General features: G+C 40.3%; 2 protein-coding genes across 2 annotated transcripts in view; one reads left to right on the plus strand and one right to left on the minus strand.

The window, feature by feature from the left end:
• Positions 1–19933, minus strand: part of THEGL (theg spermatid protein like) — a 50500-nt gene that overhangs the window by 20916 nt on the left and 9651 nt on the right. Inside the window, exons 2-3 of the mRNA XM_045997581.1 lie at positions 15035–15065; positions 6495–6560 (exon numbers count right to left, since the gene is read on the minus strand). Of these exons, the coding sequence (XP_045853537.1) occupies positions 6495–6560; positions 15035–15065 (97 nt within the window). The remainder of the gene's footprint in view (positions 1–6494; positions 6561–15034; positions 15066–19933) is intronic.
• Positions 17664–18082, plus strand: LOC123937071 (thymosin beta-10-like). Its single transcript, XM_045997583.1, has one exon. The coding sequence runs from the start codon at positions 17738–17740 to the stop codon at positions 17867–17869; it is 132 nt and encodes a 43-aa protein (XP_045853539.1). The 5' UTR covers positions 17664–17737; the 3' UTR covers positions 17870–18082.

Raw genomic sequence — 19933 nt, forward strand, 5'->3', positions numbered from 1 at the left:
CGTGTGGGTGAAGCCCTATACTAGGGGGTCAGAAAATAAAACAGGATCAGGGTAATATTAGTAGCTCCCATTTGTGAAATAGTGTGGGCTGGGCAGTGGGTTACGTACTGACATCAGATCTTAGGCATGTTTCCTGAGGAGAGGGTGAGAGAAAAGGAGAATCAGTGAGGGTTTCACCTGAAAAGGCTTCGTGGAAGAAAGTGAAAGGCACAGATTTCCAGAAATGAGGCATATTCCATGTTGGGGTAACTGAGAAATGGTAATCATCAAGTATGGGTCAAGGCATGTTTGGACAGAGGCATGTTGGGAAATAATTAAGTAACGTAGTTACAATGGGTAGGGAAGACAGAGGTATCAGAAGAAGGTACCTTGGTAACCTAACTTTGCATATAACTGAAATTGCCACTTAATTGAGCTTAACTATTTAAAAGGCCCTGTTTTTTCTAACTTTATCTATATTTTTGTATACAACGTTTATTTCTCTACTTTGCAAGCATCAGCCAGTCACCATTAGAAATATTAATGAATGAATTAATATTCCCATCCCCTACATTCTGCTGATTCCATTTCCTAAATATGGCTTAAATCTGTCCATTCCTCCTTATCCCTGTTGCTACTTAACTTGTCCAGATCTCATCATCCCCATCACTCCCAGAGTGATCTTTCTAAACCCCAATCCAATCAAGTCACCCCCTTGTTAAAGAGTCTTTAATAAGGACTCCCAACTCCTTACCATGGTTTACAAGGTCCTCCACAATTTTGACAAAGAGCACCTGCTGCTCCAGCCTCTAAGTTCACCCAAAGGGAAGGAGCATGACTTAATCTTTCAGGTAGTTCCCCCAGGACAGTTTAGGGCTGTACATGACAGGTGTCTTATCACAGTCTGATGAATGAAAGAATGGTGAAAACTGGGGACTCACCTGCTGGTTATATAAAACAAAGGAGAGAGGAGACAATGACCACAAGGAGAAGAGGAGCCTACAGCAGAAGTCAGGGCCTCAGATGACAAGGGCCGGAGTGGGAGTGACTTTGGGGAAGATAGTAACTCTGTTTCCAAAAGAGAAGACTGGTAGAAAGAGGTAAGAGCACCATGGAATGGGAGAGGAAGATTTCAAAAGAAGATGCATCAAATACATCAGAAAGCATCAAATATAACTTAGACATCAAGAATGGAAATGGGGGGAAAAAAAAGACAATGAGACTTGGCCAGAAATAGAAAAAGTGAAAAGCTTCTTAGGGGTAAATACCAAAGCTCTGGCGGAGAAAGGCTAAGGCAGTCAGAGATTAGGAAGCAGAGGTGACGTATATACAGTTGACCCTTGAATAATGAGGGGTTAGGGGCACTCACCCCATGCAGTTGTTAATCTGCATAGAACTTCTGACTCCCCCCGAACTTAACTACTAATAACCTACTGTTGACCAGAAGCCTTACTGATAACATAAACAGTCAATGAACACATATTTTGTTTATGTATTATGTGCTGTATTCTTACAATAAAATAACCTATAGCAAAGAAAATGTTATTAAGAAAATCATAAGGAAGAGAAAATACTTTTAAATACTGTACTGTATTTATCAAAAAAAATATCTGGTACAAGTGGACCCATGCAGTTCAAACCTGTGTTGTTCAATGTTCAACCCTGTATATTGGTTTTGTATTCATTGTTTCAAATTCAAAGAAAAAGATACTTTAGACACAGCAATTATGTCAGTATAAAATATATGGTCCTGATGATGACTTCTAGGAACTGAACCTTTATGAGATCATTTATCTGCTTGAAAATTTTGGCCATAGGGCACCTCGGTGGCTCAGTCGGTTAAATGTCTCATGATCATAGGATAGAGCCCTGTGCTGGGCTCCACAGTCAGTGAGGAGTCTACTTGGGATTCTCTCTCTCCCTCTCTCTCTTCCCCTCCCTCTCATGCTCTCTTTCTTTCTAAAATAAATGAACATATCTTTAAAAAAAAAAAAGTATCACTAAGCACTGATGTTTCCAAAATAATATCTCCAAGAATTCTCAAGTATTCTCCTGAGTGTTTAGTTTATATTTCCAAATGCTTACTAATGTCTCAAAAGCATCCCATATGACAAAATGTACCTTCCTCCCAAATCTCATATTTCGTTTTGCAGTTATAATAACATTTTCCACTTTATTTCTAAAAACAGAAACCTATAAATCATATTTGACTCCTGCTCTCCCTTCAGTCTCTTCATGGGTCACTAAGTCCTATCCATCTCTATCTTGCCTCTAACTTTTCCTGTAACCCTTAAAGCCACTCTCTTAAGACAAAAATTCAGTATTTCTCTCCTGCATTATTGTAATAGCCCCAAATCAATCTTCTTGATTCTATCTCCATGCTATCAAAGGGACCACGCCTTTCTAAAACAGCCATTGTGATATAATGTAGGTAAATGGGCTTTGTGTGCAATAAACATAGATTCAAATCCCAGTTTTGGTACCTGCATTCTAGGTTACTTACCTTTTTTGAGCTCAACTGCCTAATCAAATCACTCCTTCAAATCTTTTAATGGTTTCAAATACGAGTAATTTGGAGAGTGTTCTAAGATTACTGACAGTTCTAGCAATATTCATTAACACATCTCTTATCAATGCATACATCTCATCAATGAATATGTGTATGTAGCCATCCATGAAAAAGAGACAATTTAAAGGATATTATATTCCTTGGCCAAAATTAACAAGACAGTAAACAACATGTGTTGGAGAGGACATGGAGAAAGGGAAATCCTCTTACACTATTGGTGGGAATGCAAGTTGATGCAGTCCCTTTGGAAAACAGTGTGGAACTTCCTTAAGAAATTAAAAATAGAGCTTCCCTATCACCCTGCAATTGCACTACTGGTTATTTGCCCCAAAGATACAGATGTAGTGAAAAGAAGGGTCATATGTACCCCAATGTTCACAGCAGCAAAGGCCACAGTCCCCAAAATGTGGAAAGAACCAAGATGCCCTTCAATGGATGAATGGGTAAAGAAGATGTGGTCCATATATGCTATGGAGTATTATGCCTCCATCAGAAAGGATGAATACCCAACTTTTGTATCAACATGGACGAGACTGGAAGAGATTATGCTGAGTGAAATAAGTCAAGCAAAGAGAGTCAATTATCATATGGTTTTGCTTATTTGTGGAGCATAAGGAATAACACAGAGGACATGGGGAGATGGAGAGAAGTGAGTTGGGGAAATTGGAGGGGGAGACGAACCATGAGAGACCATGGACTCTGAGAAACAAACTGACAGTTTGGGGGGGGCGGTGTGGGCGATTGCATGAGCCTGGTGGTGGGTATTATAGAGGGCACGTATTGCATGGAGCACTGGGTGTGGTGCATAAACAATGAATTCTAGAACACTGGAAAGAAATTTTAAAAAATAAATAAAAATTTGAAAAAAAAATATTATGTTCTTAATTTTAAAAACAAGCACTTTGAAAATTGAACTTTCAGGTTATAGTAAAGTTTCAGGATATAACATTAATATTCAAATTCTACTGATTTCGTATACACCAGCAATGAACAATGGGAATTTGAAACTAAAAGCAGAAGACTACTTACATTAGCACCAAAAAAATATAAATACATAGATGTAAACCTAACAACATAAGTATAAGATCTCTGTAAAGAAAACTACAAAACTCTGATGAGAGAAATCAAAGTAGAACTAAATAAATGGAGAGAGAGTCCATGTTCATGGATACAAAGAGCTAATATTGTCAAGATGTGAGTTCTTTCCAACTTGACCTACAGATCCAGTGCAATCCCAATCATTGTGGGATAGTGAATATCCACAAGTCACTTCGTGGATATTCTTTCACAAACTGGTTCTAAAATTTGTGTGGAGAGGCAAAGGATCCAGAATAGAAAATGCAATATTGAAAAAGAAGAACAAAATCAGAGGACTGCCAGTACCTGACTTCAAAACTTACTATAACCGCACCTGGGTGGCTCAGTGGGTTAAAGCCTCTGCCTTCGGCTCAGGTCATGATCTCAGGGTTCTGGGATCGAGCCCCGTATCAGGCTCTCTGCTCAGCGGGGAGCCTTCTTCCCCTCTCTCTCTCTGCCTGCCTCTCTGCCTACTTGTGCTCTCTCTCTACCTCTCTGTCAAATAAATAAATAAAATTAAAAAAAAAAACAAACAACTTACTATAACCCTATAGTAATCAGACAGCGGTATTGGTGAAAGAATAGACAAATAGATCAATGGAAAAATACAGATCTAGAATCTAGAAACATCTTTCACAATAATTAACTTGAAATGTATCATAACTCTAAATGTACAACCCAATACTATAAAACTTCTAGAAGGTAATGTAAGAGAAAATCTAGGTGACTTAACTTTAGCAACTCATTTTTAAGTATGACCAAAGCATGATCCATGAAAGAGAAAAATGGATAAGTTAAACTTCATTCAAATTAAAAACTTCTGCTCTGCAAAAGACACTGCTAAGAGAATGAAAAGATAAGCCACAGACTAGGAGAAAATATTTGAAAGACACATATCTGACGTCTGACAATCTTACAATATCTGAGTTTCAGATTACAATACCAATACCACAGATGGGGTGGTTTATAAACAGAAATTTACTTCTCACAATTCTGGGAGTTGGGAAGTCCAAGATTAAAGCGTCACCAGATTTGGTGCCTGGTGAGGACCTGCTCTCTGGTTCACAGTCAGGCATCTTCTTGCTGTGTTCCCATATTGCTGAAGTAGCAAGGGAGTTCTCTGAGGTCTCTTTCATAAGGACATTAATCCCATTCATGCGTGCTCCATTCTCATGATTTAAATCGCCTCCCAAATGCCTTACCTTCTAATACCATCATGTTGGGGATTAGGTTTTCAATTTATGAATTTTAGGGGAACATAAACATTCAGTCTATAGCATCTCATAAAAGATTGGTATTCAAAATAGACAAAGAACGCTTACATTTCAACATTAAGAAAAACACCCAATTAAAAAGTTCAAAAGAGTTGAACATATATGAAATATGTTCTGCATCAGGTCATCAAAGAATTACAAATTAAAATAAAGAGAGAGATACCACTATACACCTTTAGACTGACCAAAATGCAAAACACCAAAGGCTGGTAGGGATGTGGAACAAGAGGAAGTATTTTATTCATTGATGGTGGGATTGGTAGACACTTCAGAAGACGTTTACAATTTCTTACAAAGCTAAACACATTCTTACCATATGATCCAGAAATTACATTCCTAGGTGTTTACCCAAATGAGTTGAAAACTTTTATCTACATGAAAACCTGCACATCAATGTTGATAGCATCTTTATTCATAATTGCCAAAAACTGGAAGCAAACAATATATCCTTCAATAGATGAATGGCTAACCAAACTGTGGTACAACGAGATAACAGAACATTCGTCAGTGCTAAAAAGAAATGAGCTACCAAGCAATGAAAAGACACAGAGGAGCCTTAAATATATATTGTTAAGTGAAAGAAGCCAATATGAAAAGGTTATATACTGTATCATTTTAACTATATGACAGTATCGAAAAGGCAAACTGTAGATAGAGTAAAAAGAGCAGTGGTTGCCAGGGTTTTGGAGAAGAGAGCACAGAGGGAAAGGGATGAAAAGGTAGAGCACAGGTGATTTTTAGGGCAAGGCAAGTATTTTACATAATACTGTAATGGTGAATACATGGCATGCATTTGTCAAAATCCATAGAATTGTATAACACAAAAAGTGAACCCTAATGTAAACTACAGACTTTAGTGAGTAATGTGTCAATATTTCTTCATCAACTGTAATAAATGTACCATACTAACACAAGATGTCAATAATGGGAAAAACGAGAGGAGTGGCAGTAATACAGAAACTCTCTCTGTACTTCTGGCCAGTTTTTCTCTACACCTAAAACTGCTTTAAAAATAGTGTATTATTTTTTAAAAACAATAGATCAGGAAAAAAAGGGGAAAAATTAAAACTTTCCTCAAGAGACAAAGAAGAAAAGGAGGGGTCCTGTGGTCAAGGCTGGGAGGTCACCAGGTCCTACTGGCCAGAGATCCAGAGAAGAGGTTTGCTCTAGGCAGAGGCTTAGAGATGGTATGTTAGAAGCAGCAAAGTTGAATCCAAAGGATGAACGCAACAATTTCAAAGTGGTTTTCAAACCTGTCTGCTTATTAGAATCATCTGGGGGCTTTTAACACTCCCAAAGCCTAGGATGGACTCCAGACCAAGTAAATCAGGATTTCTGGGGAATGGGACCCAGGTATCAGTGTTTTAATAGGTCCCCAGGTGGTTCCACATGCAAACTAATTTGAGAATACCGACGTGGGGTTAGCCTTCCATGTGTTGACTTAAATGAGGGGACAGGATTGGTTCAGTGGGTCCAGCTGACGACAGAGTGGATAAACCTGGGATGCAAGGTTAGTGGGCAAGTAAGAATAATACTTACCTATTTAATGTAGAGAACACAGTCCTCCCAAACAAGACTATGTGATGTTGCCTTACCTATCTGGGGTTCCCCATTGTCTTTTGGGCCTAGAAAGATCTTGGAGTCTCTTCCTAGAAAATAAACTAACAAATACCAACTGATTAATTCAGAGAGAATGCTTAACCATATTTAAATATGGTTATATCAATAACTCCTACTCAAACAAATCCCATCTTGGGGGGGAAAAAAACCAGAGCCCTATTTGATGTGATCTGAAGAGTACTGGAAGTTCAAAGTATTCAAAAATATTGTGGACCCCAAATTCTCACTCCTAAAGTCATGATAATATAGAACATAGTGAAAAAAACACAATAAATATGCAATAAAACCAAGAGTTTATTGTCTCCAAAAGACCTCAGATAAAATGCACATTTCATGGGCAAAATTCTCCGTTCCCAAACTAAGTTAATTTGTAAATGGCCTGACGGCACTGGGTTCTGAGGAGATTGCATAGATAAATTTCAGACAGAGTATTTGGCTTTAGGAAAGCTATGAATTGGCAAAATGTGCTTTGAGTACCACTCAACCCCCTTTCTTCCCTACTCTGCTCCTTTGAACCTTCCCTGTTTGTTCCGAACATATATATGTCACACATATATATACCTATATGTGTTCCTCCACATTTCCAAGCCTCCCTTCAGTTGCTTTATTTTTTTTATTAACACATAATGTATTTTTTGCTTCAGGGGTACAGGTCTGTGAATCATCAGTCTTACACAACTCACAGCACTCACCAGAGCATGTACCCTCCCCAACGTCCACAACAGTTAGTTTTTTATTTTTATTATTTGTTTGTTTGTGTTAGAGAAGGGGAAGGGGCAGATGGACAGGGAGAGAGAGAATCTAAGCAGACTCCATGCCCAGTGTGGAGCCCTCCATGGGGCTTGGGCTCACGACCCTGGGATCATGGCCTGAGCTGAAATCAAGAGTCAGAAGCTTAACCGACTGAGCCACCCAGGCGGCCCTCCCTTCTTTAGAGCCATGTGCATAGTTACATCCAACTTCAGCAGAAGTGTGGAGTATCAATTCCAGGGCAAGCTGAGAGCTTAGGAGCTAGTGTGCCTCCTCCGTCTCCCTCTTGCCCTGGTGCAGTGGCTCTGGAAGCCATATATTCCAGATGGCATAGCTAATGGAAGAGCCCAGCCTTCTGACACTGGACTGCGACGTGAGGGAGAAATAGACTTCTACTGCATTAAGTCATTACTGCATTAAGAGCCTAGCGTCTTGTTACCGCAGCATTGCTTGCTATTGTGCTTTGTAGAATTGCTGAATTCCCTGTTTGTATTCATGATCTAATAATTTGCCTTCCCTCTTCTTTTTGGCTTCATAACTTTCCATGATTTTATCTCCTATATCACCTACTGATACAGGAGATACCAGTTTTTCCCGTCCAGGTTAGGATTGCATCCAGTTGGTTCTGCATCTTAGTGATAGCACTGTTTTATTTCGGCCTGACAAGTTTTTAGGTCTTTTATCTCTGCAGACAGGGTTTCTCCGGTGTCTTCTATGCTTCTTCCAAACCCAGCTAGTATGCTTATGCTGCTATCCTAAATTCTTATGTAGGTATATTGCTTCTGTTTTGAGCAAATCCCTAGGGGAGAGTTCCTCTGCCTGGTCATTTTGTCTAAGTTTCTGTCTTTTGCGTGTCGCGGAAGATGGCATCTGCCCATTCTCTCATCCCCAGGTAGGGGGAACTCATGGCGGTTCAGGAGGCCCTCACAGAAGAGTGAATAATCTCCCCTCCTGTGTCCCAGGTTTCCGTCAGATCCCTGCCCTCAACCTGTCAAGTCCCAGGCTGCTGGCATGCCCAGCACCACAGTTCTGTGTTTTATCTCTGGCCTCTGGCTGGGATTCAAAACCCCCAATCTTAAAGGGACCTGCTCCCCTCCCCCAGAGAATAAGCAAGCCATGTGGGCACCATTCAGTCCCAGAAAAGCAGTTGCAGGACTGCACAGGTGCATGGAGTGTATGGTGAATGAAGCACAGTGAAGAGTTGTGACCAGGTATCTGCCCTCTGTGCACACCTCCGTGCACACCTGTCCCCCGCTGTGGAACAGCTACTCAGTGGCGCCCAGCAGGTGTTTTGTCCTTGCAGAGGCAATATGCCCTCTTCCAAATGTACCCTAGGAAGGAGAACATTCTCTCCCAGTGTAACTCAGCGGATCCCCACACCATGATGCCTTGTGCAAACCCTACGTGCTGCTCTCTCTTCCCTTCTCAGTCTTCTCTCCGAGAAAAGGGCTCCCTTCCCTCCGCATCCCTGTGGCTTTTCTCTCCTCCAGTTCATGGCTCGGAACCAAGCATCTGCCACATTCTCTTTCTCTAATTGTGCGGACTGTTATCTTAATCCTTAGCTCCATTTCCTAGATGTTCAAAATGACATGTTGATCTGTGTTCAAGGGATGAGGCAAGCTCAGGGTGCCCCTCCTACTCCATCCTCTTACCTCTCCTCCCAAGATGTCATTCTTTTGATGGCTGAGCAATATTCCATTATTCCACATCTTCTTTATCCACTCATCAGTCAATGGACATTTGGGTTCTCTCCATGATTTGGCTGTTGTTAATAATGCTGCAGTGAACAACATCAGGCGGCATGTATCCCTTTGAATCAGCATTTTTGCATCATTTGGGTAAATACCGAGTGGGGCAATTGCTGGACCATAGGGTAGCTCTATCTTTAGCTTTTTGAGGGACTTCCAAACTGTTCTCCAGAGTGGCTGCACAAGTTTGTATTCCCATCAACAGCATAGAAGGGATCCCCTTCTCCCTGCATCCTTGCCAACATCTGTTGTTTTCTGTGTTGTTGATTTTAACCATTCTGACAGGTATGAAGTGATATCTCACTGTAGGCTTTTTTTTTAAAGATTTTATTTATTTATTTGACAGAGAGAGACAGTCAGAGAGGGAACACAAGTGGGGGGAGTGGGGGGAGTGGGAGAGGGTAAGGCAGGCTCCCCACTGAGCAAGGAGCCCAATGCAGGGCTTAATCCCAAGACTCTGGGATCATGACCTGAGCAGAAGGCAGCTGCTTAATGACTGAGTCACCCAGGAGCCCCTCTCATTGTAGTTTTGATTTGTATTTCCCTAATGATGAGTGATGTTAAGCATCCTTTCACATATCTGTTAGCCATTTGGATGTTTTCTTTGGAAAAATGTCTATGTTTTCTGTCCATTTTTTAACTGGGTTATTTGCTTTTGGGGTATTGAATTTGATAAGTTCTTCATAAATTTTGGATATGAACCCTTCATCAGATATGTCATTTGCAAGTATATTCTCCTATTCCGAAGGTTGCCTTTTAGTGTTGTTGACTGTTTCCTTTGCTGTGCAGAACTTTTTCTCTTGATGAAGTCCCAGTAATTCATTTTGCTTTTGTTTTCCTTGACTCAGAAGACATATTTATTAAGAAATTGCTAAAGCCAGGGTCAAAGAGGTTACTGCTTGTGTTTTCCTCTAGGATTTTGATGGTTTTCTGTCCCACAGTTAGGTCTTTAATCCATTTTGAATTTATTTTTGTGTATGGTGTTAAGGAAGTGGTCCAGTTTCATTCTTCTGCATGTGGCTGTCCAATTTTCCCAACAGTATTTAGTTAAGAGACTGTCTTTTTTCCACTGGACATTCTTTCCTGTTTTGCTGAAGATTGACCATATAATTGTGGTTCTCCATTCTGTTCTCGATTCTGTTCCATTGATCTATGCATCTGCTTTTGTGCCAGCACCACACTGTCTTGATCATTACAGCTTTGCGATAGAGCTTGAAGTCTGGAATTGTGATGCCTCCACCTTGGTTTTTCTTTATCAAGATTGCTTTGGCTATTTGGAGGCTTTTGTGGTTCCACACAAATTTTAGGATTGTTTGTTCTAGCTCTGTGAAAAATGCTGGTAGTATTTTGATAGGGATTGCATCAAATGTATAGATTGCTTTGGATAGTATAAACATTTTAACAATATTTGTTCTTCCAATCCATGAGTATGAAATTTTTTTTTCATTTCTTTGAGTCATCTTCAATTTCTTTCATAAGTGTTTCATAGTTTTCAGAGTACAGATCTTTCACCTGTTTGGTTATGTTTGATATCTTATGGTTTTCAGTGCAGTTGTAAATGGGATTGATTCCCTGGTTTCTCTTTCTGTTGCTTCATTATTGGTATATAGAAATGTAACAGATTTCTGTACATTGATTTTATATCCTATGACTTTATGAATTCATGTATTAATTCTAGCAATTTTTTGATGGAGTCTTTTGGGTTTTCTCCAAAGAGTATCATACCATCTGCAAATAGTGAAAGTTTTATTTCTTCCTTGCTGATTTAGATGCTTTCTCTTTTTGTTGTCTGCTTGTTGAGTCTTGGACTTCCAGTACTATGTTAAATAGCAGTGGTGAGAACAGACATCCATCCCTGTCTTGCTCTGTACAGGAAAAGCTCTGTTTTTCCCCATTGAGGATGATATTAGCTGTGGGCTTTCTGTATATGGCCTTTATGATGTTGAGGCATGTTCCCTCTATCCCTACTTTACTGAGGGTTTTTTATCAAGAATCGGTGCTGCATTTTGTCAAATGCTTTTTCTGCATCTACTGAGAGGATCATATGCTTCTTATCCCTTCTTTTATTAATATGGTGTATCACATTGATTGATTTGTGAATACTGAGCCCCATATAGTTTTATATATTCCTGCAGCCCAGGAATAAACCCCACTTGATCGCGGCGAATGATTCTTTTACTGTACTGTTGGATTTCATTTGCTACTGAAAGTAACAAGTAAAGTCAGTCATCACATATTTGTTGAGAATTTTTACATCTACGTTCATCAGGCATATTGGCCTATAGTTCTTTTTCAGTGGGGTCTTTGTCTTAAAATAAGCACTGGCCATGGTGTCAGGTGGGATTCAGGCCTGCACAGTGTGGGCAGATCCTTATGTGAAAGACATGGTCTCCCTAATTAAATGGTGACTAATGCCTCAAGAAGCTCCTTTTAGAAGAGTGGGAGGAGGCAAGGCGGATTAAATCCTTAAATCAGATTATCTATTTCCATGTTCCTCTGTCTAATTCATTTGTGTTGCTTCAGCCTTTAAGGTACAAAACAACAGGAGGCCAGTATGGTCAGTCTCATCTATAAACGAAAATAACTATGTCCATCTCAAAGGGTTGCATGCCTAGCAACTTCTAACCATGAAGTATTCAATAAATGTTAGTTCCTTTTTCCTTTCCCTCCTACAACATCTAGTATGACATCTTGTATATAGTCAATGCTCAGCAAATGCTAATTATTTAAATTAAATTGGTATTTAGTGGCTTAAAATACAAACTTAGGGGCACCTGGGTGGCTCAGTCAGACACTCAGTCAGTGTCTGACTCTTGGTTTCAGCTCAGGTCATGATCTCATGGTTCAAGAGACAGAGCCCTGCATCAGGTTCCATACTTTGGGAAATGTGCTTCAAGATTCTCTGAATAGGTTTCTAGACAAAACACAGGTTTAAAGTTAGTAAGAATGGTACCTCACCTCCATGCTCTTTTTTCCCTAATGTCTAATACTCTGGACTCTTCTAATTTCCCCCCGTTGCTATTGAAGTTAACCTATTTGCTTTTTGTCCCTCAGGACTCTGCTGCTTAATTCATGAGTTCCCAGTCCAAAGTTCTCAAATCCTTAAGGGACCTACGAGGATAATAATGGGAGTCCACAACCTTTAGAATAATTCAAAAGGTCAAGTGGCATCCTACACCACCCACAGTCAGGCTGTAGAGGCTACCCCAAATACCAAATTTGTTTCTGAACTATATCGTCTCCATTTTACTTCATGCTGATTGGAGGGTCTGATTATAAGTACATCTGCCCTTAATTAAAAAAAAAAAATAAGTGTGGCTTGTTTTGTAAACAACAACAAAAAATCTTTCAAAACATGAGATTGTGGTTGTGAGTAGAGAAAAACAAAATATTTTTTGGTGGTAAAACATCTGTGATCAGCTATGTAACTGATATAATGCCACCCCTAAATCATTCCTGTTAATATCTAGAAACAAGGAAGATACCGTCAGTTGCGGGGGAAAAAAAATCTACATTCTTATTCAGCAGAAGAAGGGCTTCATCAAGTCAGCGTGGTATGAGCCAACTTTCCAGGGAGGATGGCTAGGTAGAGGAAAAAGAAAGCCAGAATTGCAAACAAAACATCTTATGTACCTTAATCTTTTAACACAAGTGAGCTTCTGGCTTCTGTCATCACTTCCAAGCCAAGGTTTCTCTCACTACCTTTTTTCACTAGCTAAATAAAAATTTTTTAATGTATTGTTTTATAGACCAATGACAGTTTCCTCGTTTATTCCTGTTGACATGTTAACTGAGTTGTGATTTCAACTGGAAATAATCTCATTAACATTTGCTAATTCTTGGGGAAGGTCTGACTATCACCTATCCTCTTCTTTCACTTCTTGTGGATTATGTCTCCACAACTGCAAATCCACCCTGTCTCTTCATCTTAACACGGTTTCCCCCTTCTTTCACGCCTTTGTTACCTCACAATGTGTCGTCAGGGTCCTGGACGGAAACAAAAGAATGTGGTTGAAGGGTTTTCACTCTTGAAAGTAAGTTGTTGTTGTTTTTTTTTTAATGAAGATTACATTGCTGTCCCATGTCTTCATTGATTATTAGTCTCCTATAGTTTGCCAATAGCTCAGAAAGTTTTTGAAATCCTTACCTTGGATGCAGAACAATAAATATACCTTTATGTAGCAGTAATTATGGAAATGATTGCAGATCTAAACTTTTGGGGTAATACAAACAAGTCTCTCAGTCAAATGCTCTTTTACATTTAACTATGTTATAAATTTTTTTGTTTTGTTTTGTTTTAAGATTCTATTTATTTATGTGACAGAGATCACAAGTAGGCAGAGAGGCAGGTAGGGCGGGGGCGGGGGTGGGATGGGGGAGCAGGCTCTCCACAGAGCAGAGCCTGATGCAGGGCTCGATCCCAGGACCCTGAGATCATGACCTGAGCGGAAGGCAGAGGCTTTAACCCACTGAGCCACCCAAGTGCCCCTACATTTAACTATGTTGTTTATATTCAGAAAATATTTTCTTCCATAACAATCAGGCACAGCATATTCCGTTAACAAGATTCTTTTTTTTTTAAACAAGATTCTTTTTAGACGATAGGAATAAATAATAAGATAGCATAGTTTTCTCATAGAATCAAGCCAAATTAACCACCTAACTAAAACACTTTCTTCACAGTCTTTTTTTTTTAAGTATAACACTTATCAGGTATAAACTATTTCACTGTCTAGTTAGCCTCAGGAGAGTTTGCTCACCCAGAATACATTTGTTTGCAGTACTGTGGTATTTTAAGTGGGTACTTGGTAATACTCGGTAAATGTTAGTTCTACCAGCTCTTCTAATTCAGCCACCACACAACCTTGAGAAAGTGACATACTTTATCTGAATTTCATTTTCCCTCAGTAAAATCTAGCTGGTTATATCTGCCCTACGAACTTCTCAGGATTCTTGTGAGAAAAATGAAAATTTTTTAACTGCAAAGCATTACATAAAGATAAGGTGGTACTATTTACTGCCTGAAAGCACTGAGGAGAAAAAACAAACTAGAAAGCATAGCAAATAAACCCAAAAAACTCGAGGGGTGCCTGGGTGGCTCAGTAAGCTGATCATCAGATTTTTGGTTTTGGCTCTGGTCATGGGATCAAGACTCGCATAGGCCACTGAGCTCAGCAGGGAGTCTGCTTCTCCCTCTACCATTACCCACCCTTGCCCATGTTTCCACTCTCTCGCACTCAAATAAATAAATCTTTAAAAGAAAAAGAGAGAGAGAGAGCTCTCCTTATCTCAAGGATTGGGGGGGGAAAAAAAGAAATCCAAAAACTCTAAGTAATGATTGTAAATGTTAAATAATAACAACAAATATGAATGACTTAATCCATTTATTCAAAGAATGGATACAAAGAAAATTATTATTTTTTACTTCTCATCTAGATGAGCCATTGATACTAATCTTTGGTATTTCTCTTTAATGATTCTACTCTGTTACTTCTTCTAACTCCATTCTTAGCCAAACAAAGAGTAAGCAATAGTTTTCAGGAGGCATCTGTTTTGTGTCCTGTACATACACGCTTTCTTTTTTCCATAGCGAGCACTTTCTCGAAATTTCATTAGCTACTGTACTTGAAATAGAGACAAGGGGAGATAGAGATACAATGACCCAGAGCTTCACACAATCTGTGACATGAGATTGTCAATGCAGCCTCCCAAGTCCCTTAAAGGTTCAGACCTAGCATGTGACACACACCTAGGATTTAGCACACCAGTAAAATGCTGAGTGAATCTGAGGAGAGCTCTCCTATATCTCAATCTTCTTTCCCCATCTCACTTCTTAATCAATTTATCTCTCATTTCCTTTTTACACAAGAACTGTCATGAAAATATGGCCTTATGACCATTTTTTCCAGAAAAAGCACAGGAACCCCTAAGATGGGCTTTTCCTTCAGATGCCTCAGATGGAGTCTGCCCCATCAGCTAGCTAGTCGGGGAGAATACTACTACCCCTACAGTCTTACCGTTTTCGTGCAATGCCGCAGACACCAGGTTCTATGAAAAGAAAAGTAAAAGCGAACATTAGATTTGATAAGAACAAAGACAGCATCACAAATCAATAAAAAAGAGACCATGAAAAGTACCTAGGGGAATGGCTAAGTTAAATATGTCACACCATGTACCATAATAAATCACAGGTAAATCAAGGAGTTAAATATTTTTTTTAATTGGACTGGAGCTAAAATAAGAGAATATCTACTTAATCACTAGATTTTAATCTGAGTTAAAGGTGACAAGAGAATACAGGAATAGTATGAATTAAAATATTTAAAACTTAAAACTTTTACGTAAAAAGTAAAACCTGAAGAGGAAATGAAAATATCTGGCAGCAAATATGACAAAGGCTTAACAGTCTTAATAAGTGAGATTATAAAAGTATAGAGGAATAAGAAAAACACCGAGGTATGTGTCAAAAGTTGAATGGACAAAGGACAGAAATTAAATTCATATATGAAGACATAAACATACAAATAAAGACATATAAATAAAAGTTCACTCTTGCTTGTAATTAAAACAATATAAGTAACGAATGAGATTTTTAAACTATAAAATTAGCAAAAAAAAAGTTTTGCAGAGGATAATGAAACTAGATGGGTAAGATGAGATTAGTACTCTTTTGGACTGCTGTGGAAACCTAAACTAGTATACTTTATGAAAAATAATTTGTCAGTATAAGTCAGCAAGGCTTATATCCTTAATGTAATTTACCTAATGTACCTAATGTACCTAAATGTACCTAAAGGGGCATCTGGGGGGCTCAGTCAGTTAAGCATCTGCCTTTGGCTCAGGTTATGATCCCAGGGTCCTGGGATCCAGCCCCACACTGGGTTCCCTGCTTAGCAGGGAACCTGCTTCTCTCTCTCTCTCTGCCTCTCCCCCAGCTTGTACCTCTCTCTCTCTCACTCACATTCTCTCTCTCAAATAAATAAAATAAAATCTTAAAAAAAATTATTCCAGGGGTGCCTGGGTGGCTCAGTGGTTTGGGCCTCTGCCTTCGGCTCAGGTCATGATCTCAGGGTCCTGGGATCGAGCCCCGCATCGGGCTCTCTGCTCGGTGGGGAGCCTGTTTCTCCCTCTCTCTCTGCCTGCCTCTCTGCCTACTTGTGACCTCTCTCTCTGTCAAATAAATAAATAAAATATTTAAAAAAAATTATTCCAAGCAAAGCAAAAATCTATGCACAAAAATGTTCATTGTGGTATCAATGGAAAATTAGATATACCTTAAGTGTCCAAAACAGAATAAGTGGTTAAGAAAATTAAAAATCATGGTTTAAGGGCACCTGGGTGGCTCAGTTGGTTGAGTGTCTGACTTCGGCTCAGGTCATGATCTCAGGTCCCTAGATCCAGCCCTGCACTGGGCTTGCCACTCAGCAGGAAGTCTGCTTCTCCCTCTCCCTCTGCCTCTACCCCTATTCATACTCAGTCTCTCTCTGTCAAATAAATAAATAAAATCTTTAAAAGAAATTATGTTCCCAGATGCCTGGGTGGCTCAGTTGGTCAGGTGTCTGACTCTTGATCTTGACTGGTCTTGATTTCAAGATCGTGAGTTCAAGCCCCACACTGGGGCTCAGCATGGAGCCCACTTTAAAAAAAAATCATGTTTAGTTTTTTGCTAAATATGTGAGAACATAGATCATACAAGCCAAGTTATGTAAAGACCTATTATAATAGGCCTCATAAGGACAGTCTGTTCCAGTTTTTTCTTGGGAATTTTTAATCACATCTGAGAGTTCTGAAGTACCACTGCCTACCCTCTGAAGTATTTTAGGTAAAGGAAAGTGGGTGTGCTCGGGCATCAGACAGACATAGCTCAAACCCCAGTTCTGGTACTGAGCAGTACAACCTTTGGCAAACTGCTTAACTTCTCTGAGATCCAGTTTCCCTTCTAAGATAGGAAGGTAACGGGTATGTCTGTATAAAGATTAGTGCCATACACGTGAAGAACCCTGCATATCGTAGATGAGTGGTGATCAGATCATTAGTTACAGCTTCAGAGTGTCAATGTGGGAGCACTGCAGGAAACACAGCAATCCAGTAGTGACTGGGTTTCTACTACACACAGCATGATGCCAGTGTTGAGAGAACAAAAGAGAAGGTCACCTCTCAAGGAGTTTACAGCATAGTAGTGGATAGGTTACAAACTTAAAAAAAAACCAGATGGGATTTTTGAATTGGGATGTTTTCTATTACTCTACTTTTTATAAAAGATTTATCTATTTATTTTAGAGGGGAGAGCACAGACAAGCGGGGGGAGGGCCATGGGAGAGGGAGACAGAGAGAAGCAGACTCCCACTGAGCATGGAGCCCGATGCAGAGCCCTGTCTAAAGACCCTAAGACCAGCACCTGGACTGGAATCAAGAGTTAGATGCCCAACCGACTGAGCCACCCAGGTGCCCCATCCATTACTCTACCTTTCAAGGCTCACCTGACTCAGACCTAAGGAAAAGGGGAGAGTGGTCTACAAATGCTCCCCTAGCGCCCAGTCATACTGTCACCCATCACAGATGCAACACTTGTTCCGTGGATTTTTTATGTATCACCAAGCTTGGTTCCCAGCTTCTATACACAGGTCAGAAAGTCACTACAAGGTCTCTTGCTGCAGCAACGTGAGTGGGAGCAGTAGGCGCTGGGCTCAGAGCGGAACTCCACGGATCGCTTTAAGAAAATGGCAGACAAGCCGGACATGGGGGAAATCGCCAGCTTCGATAAGGCCAAGCTGAAGAAAACGGAGACGAAGGAGAACACCCTGCCGACCAAAGAGACCATTGAGCAGGAGAAGCGGAGTGAAATTTCCTAAGAACCTGGAGGATTCCCCGCCCCCGTCATCTTCGAGACACCCCAGTCGTGATATGGAGGAGGAAGAGCCACCTGCAAGATGGACACGAGCGACAAGCTGCACTGTGAACCCGGGCACTCCGTGCCAACGCCACCGGCCTGCGGGTCTCTGAGGGGACCCCCCCCAATCGGACTGCCAAATTCTCCAGTTTGCCCTGGGATGTTATAGCAAATTATTTGTGTTTCATGAAAATAAAACACACCTCGTGGCAAAAAAAAAAAAAAAAAAAAAAAGTCACTACAACACTGAATCAATCCTAAAAACACTTCTACAAATACTGATAATATGAATGAATAACATTTCTCCCATAGGCAGAGATTGCACTTTTTTTTTTTTTTTTTTTCTTAAACAGAGGGAGAGAGGAGCAGAGCTTGGAGAGGGAGAGAGAGAATCTCAAAAGGCTCATACTCAGTGCACAGCCTGATGAAGGGCTCAGTCTCATGACCCTGAGATCATGACCTGAGCCAAAATCAAGAGTCAGGCACTGAACTGACTGTGCCACCCAGACACCCCTCACACTCTTTATCTTAGAAACATTTTTTATGTCATTTTACCAATTGGTGGGACAGAATAGCTCTCAGGCGGCCAACATCCCAAGCAAAGCACTGTTAGAATGGTTTCCAAATTTGTCTGCACATTAGAACCACTCCAGGATCTTTTAAAAATTGTGGGGCCCAGGTCACACCCTAGACCAATTAAATCCACAATCTTTGGAGATGGAGCACAGGCACTGGTATTTTTCAAAGCAGACAAGGTTAGGCTCTGCCACAATATTGTTTAATGGGTTAGACTAGTGGCTCTGGAATCAAACGGGCTGAAACCAAATCCTGCCTCTAACTAGGAGACAGAAGAAAAGCATTTCAGACTGAGGAGATGGCAAGTGTAAAGGTCCTGAGGTGGAATCAAGCAAAAGGCACAGGAAGACAGCTGGTCAGGGTGGCTGGAGGGAAGGGAGCAAGCGAGGACAGCCGGATTTGTGGTTGGGCCAGATCCTAGTGAGACCTGCAGGAGTCAGGCTTTTATTTAAATGCTACCAGAAGGAAGTCCCTAGAGGATTTTGAGCAAAATGATGAACACCAGCCCCCTCTAAGAGATAATCAGAACATTATGGCTGCAGTAGGCCCTTTAAATGTCTGTATTTTATTCTGTAGCACACAAACTACGCCACTCACGTTGCCACCTACAGCTAAAAAATGCCATGATCCAAGCCATTTGATGGAGAAGGCTGCCATCTGCTGGGAGAGGACCTCATGAAACCCGCTCTTCCCCGATGGCAATGATGAAGCACTGTCCGCTGTGCGTTCCACTGCAAGCAGAGTAAAGCATTTTGTGATACAGAAGGATGAAATGTCTAAGTATAACCATTCTGCCCTTGGCCCTCCATTCTGCCTCCTACGTTTGAGATGTTCAGCCTCGAGTCCTGGGTTGTACTGAATGGGGTACCACTGACCTACAAAGAAAAACAGGAAGCACCCCTCAGAATAGATCAAGGGAGCAAGCACAGGAAGAGGGAAGAGAGAAGCAAGCAGGAACTTGAGAGAAATAGAAGTATTTTTGGAGATTAGCTGTCATGAGGATTGGGACTTGGGAAAAGTGGTGTCTCAAGAACATTTTTAATCGGGTTCACTCAGTGATCGATGGTACGGTTCCTTGCCTGTAAGATACTTCAGTAAGATCTACTTTAGTTAGTTTTCAAGGCTTTTTGATCTCACACGTACACCTTTGTGACCCTTCCTCTCATATTTCAAATCCACTTTTCATGTTCTTTTTTACCCGATTTCATCTATGTGAAGACAGCACTGGCAACTTGGGTGGCTGCTAAGAAAGCTGGATGTATAAGTCATGCCAAACACCAGGATAAATTCTGAACAGATCAAAGATTTAATGTTTTTAGGAAAAAAAGATTATAAAACACATGGGTAATTCCTTCATAACCTAGAAATGGAAGAAGGCCTTTCTAATTATGATTCCAAACAGAAGTCATAAAAGAAATGACTGACAAATTTTACCATAAAAATATTTTCG

The sequence above is a fragment of the Meles meles genome, chromosome 2 (assembly GCF_922984935.1).
Source record: "Meles meles chromosome 2, mMelMel3.1 paternal haplotype, whole genome shotgun sequence".
Taxonomy (NCBI): domain Eukaryota; kingdom Metazoa; phylum Chordata; class Mammalia; order Carnivora; family Mustelidae; genus Meles; species Meles meles.

Excerpts from the sequence above, each read along its gene's own strand:
- LOC123937071 (XM_045997583.1), top strand. The coding sequence starts at position 17,738 with ATGGCAGACAAGCCGGACATGGGGGAAATCGCCAGCTTCGATAAGGCC.